The 17,830-nt window shown below is 30.9% G+C and overlaps 1 protein-coding gene and 1 long non-coding RNA gene across 4 annotated transcripts; one reads left to right on the forward strand and one right to left on the reverse strand.

Annotated features, from left to right (window-relative positions):
• Positions 1-1,947: 1,947 nt before the first annotated feature.
• On the forward strand, positions 1,948-10,385 carry LOC11426830 (putative uncharacterized protein DDB_G0270496). Of its 3 annotated transcripts, XM_039834449.1 has the most exons (14): positions 1,953-2,105; positions 2,199-2,277; positions 2,374-2,534; positions 4,156-4,228; positions 4,459-4,533; positions 4,622-4,732; positions 5,203-5,245; positions 6,569-6,662; positions 7,135-7,237; positions 7,318-7,413; positions 7,504-7,536; positions 8,300-8,399; positions 9,729-9,813; positions 9,911-10,385. In XM_039834449.1, exons 2-14 carry the CDS (start codon positions 2,221-2,223, stop codon positions 10,038-10,040), a joined length of 1,161 nt encoding a protein of 386 aa, XP_039690383.1. In that variant the 5' UTR covers positions 1,953-2,105; positions 2,199-2,220; the 3' UTR covers positions 10,041-10,385. The 3 variants fall into 3 exon arrangements, with proteins under 3 accessions (XP_013454073.1, XP_003615184.1, XP_039690383.1); XM_013598619.3 differs by having other exon boundaries at positions 1,948-2,277; positions 6,575-6,662; XM_003615136.4 differs by having other exon boundaries at positions 1,952-2,277.
• A 2,346-nt stretch (positions 10,386-12,731) lies between these two features.
• Positions 12,732-13,412, reverse strand: LOC11439889 (uncharacterized). The gene is made up of 2 exons (XR_003012602.2): positions 13,272-13,412; positions 12,732-13,167 (listed from the first exon to the last, which is right to left on the reverse strand). It is a non-coding gene; the product is annotated as an uncharacterized lncRNA (long non-coding RNA).
• Positions 13,413-17,830: the final 4,418 nt, after the last annotated feature.

Genomic DNA, 17,830 nt, shown 5'->3' on the forward strand with positions numbered 1-17,830 from the left:
ATGGTTTTAGGCTTTTTAGCTTTTAGTTGAGCGAGAGCGTAAGCTTTTGACTGTGGCGGATTGTGAAGTTGCTTGTATAAATATGTTGATATTATCTTAGTTTTGTTTTGATTGATGTCGTTAGTTTTTGTACAACACCCGTTCATTCTAGATTGCACGCTTTGTACAAGTTTGGTTTTAAAAGTTAGTGAAAAGTTCGAAACAAATTTGGTGATAATTTATTTTCAAAACCTCATTTTTTTGAAGTTTTAATTTAATTCAAATCTTGCTTTGCATAAATTGAATCCAATCATATTCTTCGATCTATTCTCAGGTTTGCCTCCTATTTATTGATTTGAATCATTTTTCTCAAAGATACAAATGAATCAAATCATTTTTAATAGGCCTTTTGATTCAAATCATTTTTCTTTTCGTGACTTATGACTCGAATCGAACTTATGATGATTTGATTAAATCTTCATTCTGAGATCAATGATTTGAATAAGCGTTCAAATGATTCAAATCAATCTTCATAGCAACCCAAAACTCAGATATGCACTATTGATTCAAATTTTAAAAGTATGATTTAAATCAAATGTGTATTTTCAGTTTTGTTTTGTTGAGCTAAACTTGTTCCTATCTCAATCACCTATAAATGCTAGCCTTCTCTCATTTTTGCATTCATTGAATCAAATTACAAAAATGCTCTCAAATCTTTTTTTCTCTGTTTCTCTCGCTCTACATATTTCTTCAGATATTTGAGATCTAGATTGATTGGATGGTATTGAATAATTGTAAGTTTGGTTTCATTCAAGGATCTTAGTGGGGCATTAAGGATCTAAAGCAAAAGGATGTACTTTTCACCTCAATAGGAAATTTTGGGGGTTGTTTCTCAAACAATAGGGGTTCAAGGGGATCGAAGCGAGACAATAGCAAAGATAATTTCTTGGATAAGAAGATTAAAGGAGCTTTAGAGAGTTGATCAGAAGATATTACAAGTTGGAGAAATTATATCCCAAGACAAAATTGGAGGAAGAAAGCACTAAAAAAGATGAAAAATATAGTTTTCATCACCCACTTGCGTAGCCTTTGACATAAGGCGCATGCGAGGTTGAGAAAAAACAATGTTTTGTTGTTTTTTCTCTACCCAAACCCAATTGGAAACATTCCTATAAATACAAGAGTTCTCATTCACAATTATTCATTTATAACTTGGCGGTTCAAGATAAAGGAAAACACTATAAGAGCATTAACAAATGAGTCTCTCATTAACCTTTGTTCCTAGAATAGGTTTTATTTGTTTTGTAATTTGTCTTTAATTAACATTAGTAACTAAACACCTACTAATTAGGATTCTAAGATGAACCTCTATTTTATTTGTTAAATCAAATTAGTTGAAGTCTTTTATTCAGCTATGTTTAGAGATCGACTTAATTTTTATATGCAAAGAGCTTAATGCTTTCATGAATTCTAGAGAATGTGACATACCTAGTTACTTTGATTGAACATAGGAATAGGCTACATAAGTTATTCGGGTCTCCCTTAGTAAGATAGTGTTGGGCCTATCCATTTAATCTTCTAAGGACAAGTTAGGGTATGTGGTGAAATTTTAAGATTCTTAGGTAAAAGTGGTTCCTTTATATATCAATTTAGGAATTTATACTATGCATATGTTTCAATTGCATGTGAGAGACAAAGTCTCCGTCTTAATAACAATCTGACTACCCTGTATAACACATAACCTTTAGGTTGATTGAGGAGAAACTTGACATCTAAAGGGACGTTAAATCCCACCAAACTAATCATCACTTGAATAGAAAGTTTACCACATAAGTGTAGAGAAGTGTAAAAGCTGTGGGACCCACTATTTTTAGAGTCTCTCTTCTCGACTTCTCTCCTAACCAAACAAGAGAAGTTTATCACTCTCTCTTCAACTTCTCTCTCACCTATTTATACTCTACTCAACCAAACAAAGTGTAAAAGAAATTGTACATACGACGTCGTTTTGAATATGTTTTATTAACTAACTAACTGTCTAAACCCTTGTCTCCGTTTCCCTTCCCATTGCAGCCACGCTCCTATTATACAATTCAGATAACCGCTTATTTTCCCCTTCTAAACCCTAGGTAGCGTTCCAACGTTCACACTGTGATATCAATATAATTTTTTTTTTTCGATTTTTAAGAAAATTTGAGTTTAAGTTTAAAAATGGGTAGTAGGTCTGCAAAAAAATCTAAAAAAATGCAAAAAAGTGACAGTGATTTGGATGAATACGATGATGATATGTCCTTCAACGAGGTAACAATTCTTTCATTAATCCAAATCTTTTAGTTTTTTTTTTTTTCCTTTTTCTTTTGTGAGTTCTGATTGTGGATGATTTTTGTGATGGTGTAGGTTAATGATGATAGTGAGGTGGAGGAGGAAGAGGAAGAAGATGACGAGGGAAGTGATGAGGAAGAGGAAGATGAGAGACAAGAGGAAAGTAGATGGAAAGACGATGAAATGGAACAACTTGAGAAAGAGTATATGGATCTTCATCACCAGGAGCAAGAGCTGTGAGTTTCAATTTCATATGTTTTTTGTCTGTGTTGTAGTAGATGTCATTTTAATTTATATTTTTTGCTAGCTGGAAGGTTCCAATTTTTAGCCGAGAGCGGTAAGACTGACAATGTTGTCTGGGAATGAGTGTCGGGCCATAAAGAATCAAGCATAGACTAAATAGGATAAAATTAGAAATAACAACATTTGATAGAGTTGGAGTAGCACCCATAGTAGAAAAGAAAGTGGAAATTAGGCTTAGGTGGTTTGAGCTTGTAGGGAGAAGACCTGTAGATTTTGTAGTAAGGAGTAGATCAGATGGAGGGTAGTCAAACAGCTAGAAGCAGAGATAGACCTAGAAAAACTATTAAGAGAGGTCTAGAGATTAACAAGGTAGATAGAGATATGTTACATGATAGAAAATAAAATTATGGTGTTGTTTTAATCCATGTGGCCGGCCTCACTTAGTGGGAAAAGACTTCGTTGTTGTTGTTACTGTTGCTAGCTAGCTTTGAAACACCGACAGTGACCCAAACATCGCACAGTGGCATCAGTGATTGTAGACACCGTAATAATTTATGAAAATGGAAGTGATTAAATGTAGCACATGTGTTGGTGTCGGACATTGACATGTGTTTGACATCGAAAACGCTTTTAATGTGAAGTTTTAGTGCTTCATAGCTAGGTATTGCTAGATTCATAGTTGCATTTGCAAATACAAGTTACGTACCTGGTATGGGTACTTCACTGTTTTACAAGTATCCATGCTTCAGACCTACATACATTCTATGTAGCACATATAATTCAGATTAAGGGATGGTTTGGTGTTTGTCTGACATGTGTTGGTGTCTGACATATGGTTACATCCAATCAATTCAATTTTCTTAAACTATTAACGGTGTCTATGTGTCACTATTTGTGCCGCTGCTTCATAGCTTACGGTAGACCAGACCCATGATGGGTTCAACTCTTTCTGGGGAACCTGTCACGGTGGGAGTGGGAGTTTTCTATTACTGGGTTTTCCTTTATTGCTAGATTCAAAGTTTCATAGTCTGGTTACTTTATTTTGGACTTGTTTCAGTTAAAGACTTGGTTTCTGGTTTAATATTTTATTTGTTTTATTGGTTCTATTTGTGTTCAGCATAAGTTTTACTTGCACTAAAGATATGTTTTTACTAAAATATACTCTGCATATGTTAATCTGTTTATTTTTCTGCTACTACTTGGTACTATCTCATTTGAATCTTACCCTTGGACTATCTAATCAGTAAAAGCAAAAACTAAAAACTTGGTTGATTATTCTTGTTGTTGTTCCAAAATGTCGTGTATCATTTAGCAGTAACCGTTCATTTTTTGACTGAGATTTTTTGGTTCTGTTAATATTGTGCATAAGATGATATCTGCAATATATTGCTTTCTGATTAATGGGGAATGTTTAACTTGGGTGCCATGCAATTTGTTAATGTAAGAAATATGGCATTCTATCAACATGACAGCTAATGAGTCATCTTACTAATTGTTACTATAGTTGTTTCTATGGAGGAATTGAGTTACAGTGAACTTATTGTGTTATTTCCATTCCTTATCGATGAGATTTGTGGATTCTGAAATATGAGTAATTTATCTTTCTAACCTCAGAAACACTTTGAAGAACTTGAAGCATCATAAGGATGAAGATCTCCTGAAAGGACAAGCCGTGAAAGCCCAGAAGGTGTGGTTTCTGTTTCATTATGGAGTAGACTTGTGTTTTGAGATTATTTGTCACTTATTATTCTTCTGTTTCCTCATTTGCTTTATATTATAGCAGGACCATAAATGTTTATTAATTGTTAACTCAGATATAGATGTTGTCAATTGTAGCTCTCATGGTTGCTGTAGTATTATTTTGTGGTTTCTATTATGAGTTTATAATAATATCATCAAAACTTGTTTTGACTGAAGGCCCTCTGGTACAAAATTCTTGAGCTTAGATTCTTACTTCAGAAGCCATTCTCAAGTTCAAATAGGCTACCCCAGGTATTTTCCTTCCCCATTTTTGTGATTCAATGAGATTTAGTATTTATCCATCGAATTGTCATGGCCAAACATGGTTAATATTTTGCAGGAATCAATAAAAGAATCATTCTGTGAATCAGATGAGACAGTTCGAGGTGCATATGAAGATTTGATAACTTCTTCCAAGGAGACTTTGGATTCTATATTGGAACTGCAAGAGGTGTGGATTGTCTCAAAATTTAAATAAAAAAAATAGAATTGTTGAATGTTGTTGTTGTTGTTTCATCTCTATGTTACTCTTTCAGCTAGTTTGGATGAACTTCTCAACAAACACCTTTGAGATGTTAAATATGATAATAATATGCACTAACTGAGTTAGTTTAAAAATTGCTTCTTAACTAAGATGAATGATCTATTGCATCTCAATTTTTTCTCTAAAGCTCTCTCTTTTAACTTCGGTGCAAACATCTATAATCTTATAAGAAATTTTTAGAACCATAAAGTTTTAATTGAGAAGCTCTCATAAGGTAGAAGTTCATTCAAACAGGTCTATGTCATGTCGTATGAAGACTGAAGCCAATGTTTTGTTATATTGACATTAATATGTTCAATCTCCTCTAATTTATTAGTCAGTGATTCTCTGTATATGTAAAAAATTCATTATTCATTGATCATTTTTTTGTGTTGCAGGCTCTGATCGCAAAGAATCCATCAGTCGCTCAAGCCAGTAATGGTGATTTCTTCATGTTCTCATTTCCCAAGCTCTCTCTTTTATGTTTGTGCCATGTCTTTGTAGTTAAGATTGAGGGTTATCTATAGATTATTCTGTGTAAGCAACGGTAATAATCGTACCACTGTTGCTTTAGGAATGTGGAAGGGATTTATATTGTTTCCCCCATTTATATAGCTGTTATAATATGGACCATGCTTTGCTTTTATTTTGGTGTCATGTACTTGAAGCGTACAGCAACTTGCCCATTTTGAAGATTTTCATTAGATGTCAACATGTTTCTTTTGTCATAGATATATCATACTGTTTAGCCTGGTTTATCTATGAATTATAGTGAGTAGAGCCCATTTGTTATTCTAGCTGTGAAGAGCCGCAAGAATGGAGAGAAGGAAAAGTTGGGTGTGTGTCATTAGCCTGTCATAAGTTGAAAAATATGATTTTGTCAGGGAAGAACTATTATAGGAAAAAGTTATCTGTCTACATGGTTAATCTATACCATTTACTTCTTTTACAATCATTATAGGAAGGGGCTCGTCCAATTGGTAGATTATTTTCCTTTCTTGGCCCAAATATTTCTCTTTACTGCATCAAAAGCAGATGGAGAAATATGGAACCTAACATGTAGAGTCTACCAAAACTACTATAGCTTTAAGCAATCTTTTAATTCATTTTGATAATTGATATAATGCAAGTTTAAGTCAGTTTCTCAAATCTCAATGCCTTAAATGCTGCTGAGGTGAGGATTCATATAATAATTGTTTGGTGAGTAGAGTAGAGGACTGACAAGTGTCCATGTAGGCCTAAGGATTCATATATTAGTTGTACGGGGGAGTTGAGAACTGGCCAACTGTTCTTTATATAGGCCTCTAGTTAATATTAGCTCAAACTATGATGAATTCTGCGTCAAATCCCCTTCTTTTTATTATCTGTTGGTATACATAAAAATAACACTCTCCAAACTTACCCTTCGTCTCTCTAATTCTGTTTCCGCACCTGGCAATAACACTCAAAAATTGCCTTTGTCCTCTCTAAGACAATCTTGTTAAAAACATTCTTTTGTGCCATAGATGATATTGTTCTGATGTTACTTCCAAATTCCAAAGTTAATAAGCTTTCTTTTAATAACTCTAAGACAACATTGTTTTGTGCCGGATATGGTAATGTTTTAATGCAACTTTACTTTTCAAAAGTAACCAAAATTTCCTTTCTTTTAATAAACTCTAAGACAGCTTTGTTGAAAACATTGATTTGTGCTGGAGATGATGAAGTTCTACTGTGTGACTTTTAACTTCCAAAGTAACCAAATTTTTGTTTCTTTTAATGAAGGTACAGAAAGGTCATCAAAAGATTTAGAAATTTCTAATGATTTGGATGACAATCTTGATCAAGAATGGGCACAGATTTCTCAGATGCACAACAGGTATTTTTATAACCTTCTAACTGCACTAATTAATGATTTGGATGCATTAATTTTCTTGAAATATTGCATTTTTCATACTTATATCTCTTGGTTCATACTATGAAGCACCTACACGGACACCGGACATGTACTGACACCGGCACCAGTGTTAATTTGAAAAAATGTCATAATTGAATGTAATCACATGTGTCAGTGTCTGACACTAGATACGGCTTCAATCAAAAGTGTCGGTGCTACAGAGGTTTCATGAGCCTTATCTATTGAATGTAATCACATGTGTCGGTGTCAGACACTAGATACGGCTTAGGCGTCGTTGCAACAAAAGGTTTCATGAGCCTTATCTTTGTGTCAATTATGCTTGGAACTTATCCATGCCGCAGCTTTTGCACTTTAGCTGCATTTCTATCCTAAACATGTGCTGTTCTGTTTACCTGTCTGTTTGGCTGATGCTATTTACAATTGTATCTTGCAGTATGGCAACTTTCAGGGACAAGTCAATCAACAAATGGCAGAGGATGACACAAGTGACAACTGGTGCTGCTGCAATTAAAGGAAAATTGCATGCTTTTAATCAGGTAAAGTTCTGTGACTGGACTGAGGATTTTTACTATGTGACAAGCCAATTATTTTACTCCTGATTTGTGTCCTGTTGCAGGATATCAGCCATCAAGTTGCTGCTTATATGAGAGATCCCAGTAGAATGATCAAGCAGATGCAACTGAGAAGATCAGCTATTAAAATATTTGGATCAGTAAGTCAGTTTTAATCTAAGTTGTTTCAAATCAGTAAGAAGCTGATTTATAACCGTTTGTCATTGACACTTACTGGCTCATGTCTCCAGGTTGCTGAGGTTAATGATAGCTCTAATGAACCGGTAAGCCTTATACATTACTAAAGTTTTACGTGCTAGGTGTTCAAGTAATATCTATCTGCAAGATGATAGCATGTTGCCCAACTTTAGGTCTTGAATTTTAAACCTTAATATTCAGTATTTTATTATGGTACATCACTAGTGATAAAAATAGTGTAATTTCCAGAAATTATTGGTCTAGTGAAATTAATACTTGTTTGTGATATGATTAAAAAAAAAATAAAATACTTGTTTGTGATATACCCACCCAAATTTGAAATTTGGATTGTCTACTCCCTTCTGAGAGGTTCCTTCTATTTGTCGTTATCTATCAAACTGATCTTCCCTTGCTCTATCAACCATATCAAATCATGCGAGATTCTGATTAATCACCGTCTCTGCCCACATTTGGATAGCTGACAATTTACTGTCCAATGATCATTATACTCTTTTTAAATAAAAATGGTGGTCATCTTGGTATCTGTTTAGTTATATGAATTAGATACATCTGATATTTTTGAAAACTAGAAAGAAGATGAACGGGTTTCAGCCTTTCAGGCACACAAAGAAGTTTCTTAGTATGTAAGTTTCTGTTGGTGGTATGTAGAGCTACTGTGATTATTAGTCTTCAAATAGGTACTTGAGTTTGTCTTGTAACATTGGGATGTTGTCATATGGAAGTCCTTTCTTTCCCTTTACACTGCCCCTCGTTATGCTCCTTGTTTTTTTTTTTTTTTTTTGTCATTTCAGTTTTGAACATCACAGTTTTGAATTTAATTGTGCCCAGGAAACACATGCGGACGGTGATCCTGAACTTCTGGACGATTCTGAATTTTATCAGCAATTATTGAAAGAATTTTTTGAGACAATTGATCCTTCATCATCAGGTAAACAATTTCTTTTTGGTTGAGCAAAACTCACTCTAACACTCTTTTCAACACCCAATTTTTTATTTGGTTAAGTTCATGAAGGTTCTACCATTTCGAGAATAATTTCAACATAAAGTTTTGGGGACCAAATGAATTTCACAGAATAAGAAAGGAATATTGAAAATATAATGTTAGAATGAGTGTTGGTAGCACTTTTTTTCCTTTTTTTTTAAATTTTTTTTTATTAAAATAATTTTACTTCTAGTACCATTTTGAACTAGTTTGAGCCTTTTTTTTCACGATCATTAAATGAATATGCTATCCATGTATAATGATACATATAAATAAGGAAAAATAGTTGGTTGTTGGTCACTCTGGACACACATTTGAGAAAAGGTTGAAAGAGAAAATAATTAAATACTATGTATTGTCAAAATAATTTAACGGTATATGTATTTTTGTGTGTGCATCCAAATACTTGTGACCAAGCAAGACTTCCTCTATAAATAAAATGTATCGGCATTTATGACTTATAAATCTTGTGTTGCATACGCAACTACCGCAATAGTTTTGCCTTTGACTTTACTTTTTATAATACTTTTTTTTGATGAAATGTTTATAACACCTGACTACACATTCTAAGGTTGAAACTGAACACTCTTTAATGTGTTTTTCTTTCCCTTTTTTTTTCAGTTATTTTTTTTAATCTTTTTCATGGGTTAGGTCAATGTCACCCTAGGTTTTTGTTTTTTCCTTTAATTTAATATATTTTTTAGCTTATAAAAGAAAAATATTTTTCACTGGCACAGCAGGCACGGAACTTGCGTTTCACTTAGGTTTTTGAAACATGAATATTGTATTGTCTAATACTTGCTACCTCTGAACTGAAAAACTTAACTATTTTCCCCACCATGCCTTTGCGAGGATCATAAGGAAAAATAGATATAAATAATCATACACCCATCAGTGTAATCTTTATATAGATGTCCAATCATATTTCATCCTATCAATGTTGTCATACTAATCAAGTTTTAAGAACTAATGTATGATATGATAAAATGGTAAAATATGATTGGACGGACGTCTATGCTAAACTTATTTGCATTGTCTGAGTATATTAAAATAGAAACTATATTTTAACACTTGGAATGTTTAATTGTCCAGTATTTCTTCATTCTACTACCATTCTCAAACTATCAGCTCAATATTTTCAAAGGCTAGAATTTAGCTATGGTGTTTTTTTTCACCATAACATAATTGTCTGTTACCTTTCTTGAAATAAGATTCTTTAATCTTTGGCATGTATGAGAGTCCATTTTCTCATTTTTGGCTATTTTATTTGAACAGAGAAAGCATTTTATGCTATGAAAAGAATGCAAACCAAAAAAAGAAAAATTGTTGATCGCCGTGCCTCAAAAAGTCGTAAGATAAGGTACAAAAAGATCTCAACACATTTCCTTTTTCTACCATTGTCATATATATCTTGCATTTATGAACTGAATAAGTTTTTGAATGACTTGTTATTGAAGGTACAATGTTCATGAAAAGATAGTAAACTTTATGGCTCCTCGGCCGGCAAATCTTCCTCCCATGGCGCCAATGCTATTTGATGACCTGTTTGGATTGAAGACTCAAAGATCATCTGCTGCAGCCTCGTAATCACGGTTGGCCGTGAAACATAAAGTTTTGGCTTATTACTCAGTATTTGTTGTACTAATTTGCCTCCAATATGATGTTGATTATCGAAGAATTTAACTTTTCTCTTACGAGCCAATTTTGCTGTAAATTTATTTGGAAATCGACATGTGAAATATTCAATTTCCTCACCTTTAGATTAGGCAAAATGCTTACTAATGCACCAAGAACAACCTGGAGGATCTTTCTTAATATTGTTCCATGATGAGATATTTCTATTCTTTATAGTTTTTGGCCTTAGCCCTTCGATTTTCAAGGGCTAATTCAGAGTTTGATTGGGAAGTAAAATCAGATTAATGTTTGTTTCAATTTTTTTTTTTTTTTTTGAGAGAATGTTTGTTTCAATTAGAGATCAAATATTTGAATAACCACATAATTTGATCTTGTTAAATCACATTAATTATTTGTGTTCGAGTGCTTGATTTAATTTCATAGATAGCCACGTAATAATATTTATTGAGTAAATAGTCAATTTTCCCCTGAAATTGTAAGTTTCATCAATTACCCCTTTGAAGTTAACAAAATTTCAATTACCCCCTTGAAATTTCACAACGTTAGTCAATTTACCCCCTCCGTCAAATTTTTCTGTTAGTAAACATGACGTTTTGCAAATACCCCCTGAAGTTTTACACTTATGTGCAAAATGCCTCCAAATTTAAAAATTTATATTATTTTTTTCTTAAAAACAAACAATTAATAGTTAAATATTAAAACTAACTATTAATTTTGGAATTTGGGAAAACTACATGCATATATACATCAAAATAGGCTCCAAGTTCTCGTAATATATTTTGAGTCAAAAGCTTCCATACCTTGATTTGTGGCATCACTTCCTCACTAAATTTTAATTAGGAAAAATATTGTGAGTTGAAAGTTTCATATTAAAAGGAAAAAAAAAAAAAATATAAACATATAAGCAAGAAGGTATATGTAATGTCTTAATTTCCATTTTGAGATTTTGGGTGGGGAGAACAGTGAAGGACTTATGGGGGAAGGAAGGAGAAAAAAATATAGAAAAAAATTTCACCTTATTTGACAAAGTTTTTTTTTTTTTTTTTTTTTTCTTTTTCGTTAACCTTTAGATTTTCAAGTAAATGGATTAGGGTAATCAGGAGTTAGTCAGTAGGTACTAGGTAAGTAAAGTCTAGTAAAAAAATTAATTCACCTAAAAATAAAATATTTTTATTGAGAATGAGTTGAAAGTGTTTCTGATTAATATATTTTTAATTTTAAAAAAATATAAAAATATTGAAAGGATTTGAAGATTTTTTCTAATTCTCTAAAATCTGTTTATAATACATATTTTGAATTCTCCATAGAGAAAACTTATTTGGTCACAACCCTAGATAAAAATCATTTAGGCGCACACACATAACAATATCTATCATTTGATTATTTAAATAATATACGTTGTTATATTCTTTTATATTTTATATTTATCAATTTATGCGAGTGTGCTCAAATAATTTATATTTGTGGTTTATTAAGAAAAAAATTGTCTTATGGAAAAAATAAATCATTCATTCAACATGGTTGTCCTTCCTTCATTTTTCTCAAAGTCCTCCTCTCCCCTGATCATGTCTCATAAACTTTCAAACACAACATTAATGCTTAGGGTAAAGACTTGATGTCGATGCTATTTGTGGTTATTCAAAGTCCAATGTGACAGTTCACCGTGTTTCTTCTATAACTCAATAAACTTCAACCTGCAACTCAAGTGATGATTTCAAGGTTGTGAAACATGATATTTATTGGTTCTGAATTTCTTTTTCCACCTTAGACTATCTTCTCACTCGCTATCCAAAATGCTCATTTTGCCTTCGTTCGGACTATATATATAAAAAAAAAACACAGTTCGAATCATGTACAAGAATAAGTTAACTCATTTGGTGAAATAATGATCAACAAATTTTCTTTAACAATTGAGTGACCACTAGATAATATTTGGTTAAACGATGACTAAAATATTTGTATTATAAGGAAAACTATCATATGAAAAGTTGCGATTCTCCTAATATTTTAATATTTCTTGTTTCATTGTCAAGGGTAATTTATAATCCAAGGATCAAAACTTAATATTCAGCCTCAATATATTTGTATTACAAGGAAAACTATCATATGAAAAGTTGTGATTCTCCTAATATTTTAATATTTCTTGTTTCAATGTCAAGGATAATTTATAATCCCAAGGATCAAAGCATAATATTCAGCTTCAATATGTGAACATTTTTACTTCAATTCAAACATGTATTTAGTAAGAATTCACAATAACGTCTCAGAAAATTGTAATATTCTTTGTTGCCTTATTTTATTTTATCTATTTTATTAATATCACTTTAATTACAAAATCGATAAATACAAGTCCGGTGAAATTTGAAAACGAGAATAAACAAAAAAAATCTTATCATACGTACCAAGGTAATTAAAACCGGTGTAAGCAGGGGTTTGACCGGGGTTGAACCCGGTTCAACCCCGTATAAAAAAAATATTTTTGAGTTTTTTAATACGGTTTTTATACGGGTTTTTTAATATGGTTTTTTGTTATTTTCCTTAAATATTGGGCCGTGTATATTTATTGTTGGGAAGTGAAATATTTGCTTTGAAAATTACAACAGAATAGCAGTGATGCGTCACAATAACATCCTTTTTAAAATATAAAAAAAAAACTCAATAACATTTATCTAACAATGAAATAGTATTAATTAATAGAAATATTTTTTATTTTCCTTAAAAAAAGTAATACGGTTTATACCCCAGTTCAATTGCAGAACGGTTTTATGGCTGTATCAGACCGGACACAGGTCTGGTTCACGGTCCAACCGGTCCGATTTTGATAACCTTGATACGTACCATAAAAAAAAATTAAATGACTACTTATGGAATACTATCATAGAAGGGGTACGAAATAGATATTTTGTTTATGCAAGAACTTATTGTTTCATTGAAGGTTTTGTGTAGAAATGATTTGGTACTCAAAGATATGGGTTCGTATGATGAACACATATGCATACATTTTTATAACATTGGACAATAAAAGGCCACTTGCACATATTTGGTTGACAATCAGCATCCGTCTCACATTCAACATATGCTGTAATTATAAGAGAATAAAATCATGCTAATAAAATTGTACATAAGATTGTGTGTGTCAAGAAAGTAAAGGTGAATTTGAAAAGGATAAAAAAAATGACTTACCATCAACATTCATTGCAACCAAAAATAGCGAAATAAATAGAATCATTGCATAAACAATTTTTAAAATTGTAGCCATATTGTTTCCAATTTTTATGTAACAAAGAGAATATGATTTGATAATTTTATAATGTATAAAGTTAATTTTATGCTAAATACAATTAAAAAGCCTTTTCTACTTATCGAGTTTCAAAAAAATCCCTTATTAACCTTGCAATCATTATTAAACGTCTCTTAAATAAATAAATAAATAAATTGTGTTTGTCTCTTTAGCACACTTGAGAAGGAGGTCACCTTTACTCAAAAAAAAAAAAAAAGGTAGGAGGTCACCTATAGAGTTTGCTAATCATAAGTATTCATTATTTTTAAACAATTTTTCATCATTTTTTAACCTTTCATGATTGAAAAGGAATTTTTTTCTTTTTGGATGATAGAGATTTTAACAATTGTATTGAATAATTGCAAGTTATAAAATATTAAAAACCAGATGTCAAAGATAAGGATCATAAAATTTCTTATCAATTCACCAATAATTGAATACAAATTATTGATGATTTTTTGGTGATAAAAACAATGTCAAAAAAATATATATATACACATATTTGATAATGATAAATGAGTCCGGCATGAGATTCATTTTAACTCCAACCTTTAGCTGCTAATTTAATATATAGTTATCGAGTTCCTTCACTGAGTTGTTACCCAATTTTCTAGCCCTAATATCTTAGTGATCAAACCTTTAATCTTAATTTAAACCTTAAGAGTCCGTTTGGTACGCATGATAGGATAATCATAGGTATGATAAGAAGTTGAATAAGGATAGGATATGATAATGATAGGATAGTCATTTATGCTATCATGTGTTTGAGTCAAAATATTCCCCATATATATATATATATATATATATATATATATATATGTTAGAGTTTCAGAGAAGCATGAGTTCAAAGGAAAACTATTATGTTCAAAGTTAGTTAGAAACATATCAAGCAACATATTTTATTTTTTGGCAGACAAAGCAGATTGGGCAGTGGCTGGCTGTGGGACATATAAATCCAAATGTGGCTGCTTAATTTGGATCACATATGGATTGTCGTATACCTGTATAATTTTCAAGAAGATCAAACTCAATACCTTCATTTTTTTTTGAAAGAATTCAGTATCTTCATTTGTTTGGATGAAACTCACACTCACTAGAAGAGGTTGCAGTCCAAAGATGATAGTGTTGCTGAGTAATGCCAACCATATACATCTGTATGTAATTATGCACTCAGTTATGGTACTAGGACATTTCAAATTATATAAACTAAAATGAATATAAGCATTTCAGATTATATAATTTGAAGTGGGAATTTTCCCACTCCATACCAAAATGTTTGTTTATCATGGTTGTAGGGTGCATGAAAACTTTTACTCGGTGCACCTTCACAGAGAAACCGAATCATGTATCTAATACATGTGAATGAAAAACATTTTAAGATTTTCTATTTAAAAAATGATTGTCCAATTCCTCTCACTTTTGTACTATGGGCACCACATTATCGAGATAATGTACATCCTGAAGATTATAGATGTATCCATATGATGATTGTTTATAATGAACTTAGTCGGGTGGCATTTAATGAAATAAAGTTTTTTCTAAATTACCTTTGAAAACTCATGGGCAATTTACCCAAATCAATCAAAATTTTTCATGTGTACTCCATTAGAATAATAACATTTATTATTTTATTTTGCAAAAATTTAGCATGTATTTTATTATTTGCATATTCACCCCATCTTAAATTAATGATTTTTTACAATTTAAACCATCACAATAATTAAATTTCTCCTCTAATCCAATCACTCTCCTTTTTTTTTTTTTTTTTTTTTTTATCAAATTTGGAATTTAATACCAAAGATCATGCATTCATTCAAATTTAGTTGAACGACTTGGCAAAAATCATTAAAAATTAAAATTATCACTTGTGGGAATTGAACTTGAATGCACCCACTTATTTGAAATGTTTTCCCAAACCACTTGACCAATACATTTTTTATGAATTAAATTGGAATGCAAAAATATGTTATTAGTGAGCAATTTATTTTTTATTTTTTTTGCAGTGACTTATAACCTAGCTTTAGTAAAAATAATAATAATCATTTTATATGTGTATATTTATGAAATAGTAAATCTTTCTTAAAAAATAATAATAAATTCATTCAATTGATTTTTTATATTGTAAATATCATTCTTTTATATAAATTCATACTTTTATATAGATTCGATGAACTACAACATTGTTTCATTTGTGATCAATCGAATTTTGACTTATTTTAGGTACTATCTTTCATTTGGATCAGATAAATTGTTTAAAGGTATTAATTTTTTTTTGCAGAGTCTTATAAGTTATAACCTAGCTTTAGTAAAAAAAAAAAAAAATCATTTTATGTGTATATTTATGAAATAGTAAATCTTTCTTAAAAAAAAAATGAATCATTCATTTGATTTTTTATATTTTAAATATCTTTCTTTTATATAAATTCATACTTTTATATAGATTCGATGAACTACAACAATGTTTCATTTGTGATCAACCAAATTATGATTTATTTTAGATGATATCTTTCATTTGGATCAGATAAATTGTTTAAAGGTATTAATTTTTTTTTTTGCAATGTCTAAGTTATAACTTAGCTTTAGTAAAAAAAAAAAAAAAGGCTTATTTAATTCTTTGGTTTTATTTGGTCTCACAATTAATAAAACTCACGTTTTAGTCCTTCACTTTTTCCACAGTTTGCTAAATAAATTAACTTTAACCTCAAATATCTATGGTGAACCCACTGGTCCATTATAGATCCTATTTTTTTTTTAATATAAACCGTTTGATCTTTTTTAATAAAGAAGGATTGTTAGATCATGCATGTCCACTGTATCTTACTGTGAACCAACAACATCTAGCATTATATCCCATACTTCATCTTCTTCCTTCCCCTCATTCATCACCTTCATAAAAAAAAAAAAAAATCTAGAGAAAATCCAGATAACCACCATCAAAACCTCTTTTTCAAAACCACCATCAACACCATTGTCTATATATCCATCATCTCAATCCCTCTCTCTCTCAATCGAACCCACGCACCCCAAATCCGAATTCAAATTCGACAATAAAAAATTGAAGCTGGGATTGATTTTTTATTGAGAAGTCAAAAATGAAAGAGAAGGAGGAGAATGCAATGAAGATGATAGAAGGGGAAATGGTTAGGAAAAAAGGGGTTTAAGGGGATAGAGAGTAGATCGGGATTGAGAGAGATAGATTGGGAAAAAAATCAATTTTTTTTAAGCATTGTCGTTGAGAACTATTGTGATCACATCTATGATTCTGGAATTCTTCTGCTTTACAGTCCTTCTTGGTTCAGCAAAAACGATGCAAATCTATAGGAAGATGAATTGAGTTAAAAATTGGAATAATAAGGAATGAATGAATATGAATTAGAATAAGCAAATAGATATTCTTGACGTGGGAGAAAAGATTAATGAGAATTAGAATCTTGTCCAAATATTATGTAACAACATAAGAATCTTAAAAAAATTCCTTTAAATTTATCTATTTATTTTTTAAAATATTGGATCTTCTTGTTGTTGATTGATGATTATGGATTTTGTTTTAATGGTATAATTGGGATAATAAAAAAGCAAATATTAAATATACTCATATAGTTTGTTACACTTTTTAAACGATAAAGGAAAAAAACCAGACACACATATCGTGTTTGTTACATTTGTTTTAATATTTAAATTTATTCTTATTTATTTGTTACATGTGTTGTTTGTATTAAAAATTAAGGGCATTTTTGGAAAGAAAAATCCTGGCCAAAATTGCTGAAAGAGATAGTTTTCTTTATATATAGTATAGATACTATATATAACTAGCGAAAAAACGGGCACGTGACATGTGTAAATTATGAACGGTATTTTATATGAAATTTTGATTTTGATTAAAATTATAAGTACAAATATTTGTGAAATTAAAATTGTAACAAACCCAAAAAAATCATGTTTATCTTTTACCACAACAACACAGTAGTTTAACAAATATAATACAAATTCTTATCTTTTTTTAATACCACCAAGAATGTAACATTAATATAGGAAAATTTGTTTAAGGGTATAATTGAAATTATAAAAAATTCAGCCCAAAGTCTCTATTCCCTTCATATATATAGTATATATAGTATTTTGTCAAAAAAAAAAAAAGTATATATAGTATTGTTCCTGTTGTGGTGGTATATTTCCTATTTTAATGAGATTTTATTTTTCTAATTCAAATTTAATATAATATTATTAAAGGATAAAATAGTAAATAAAATAGGCTTAATTGCACTTTTGGACCCCTATCTTTCCAAAAGTTGCGGTTATGGACCCCTAACTAATTTAAATACAAAACAGCCCCCTATGTTTTGATTTTTTGGCAGTTTTGGACCCCCAATCCATTGTTGACTCGGTCAACGCTGACGTGGCACCCTAAGTAAGGTGCCACTTGTCAAATTTTTTTTTTTTGCCTTGGGGGTCCAAAACTGCT

The sequence above is a fragment of the Medicago truncatula genome, chromosome 5 (genome assembly GCF_003473485.1).
Source record: "Medicago truncatula cultivar Jemalong A17 chromosome 5, MtrunA17r5.0-ANR, whole genome shotgun sequence".
NCBI lineage: Eukaryota > Viridiplantae > Streptophyta > Magnoliopsida > Fabales > Fabaceae > Medicago > Medicago truncatula.

Coding starts and splice junctions, on each gene's coding strand:
- LOC11426830 (XM_003615136.4), top strand. CDS start 2,188: ATGGGTAGTAGGTCTGCAAAAAAATCTAAAAAAATGCAAAAAAGTGAC. Junction 6,663..7,134: donor ATTTCTCAGATGCACAACAG/GTATTTTTATAA, acceptor TGTATCTTGCAG/TATGGCAACTTTCAGGGACA. Junction 7,238..7,317: donor AATTGCATGCTTTTAATCAG/GTAAAGTTCTGT, acceptor GTCCTGTTGCAG/GATATCAGCCATCAAGTTGC.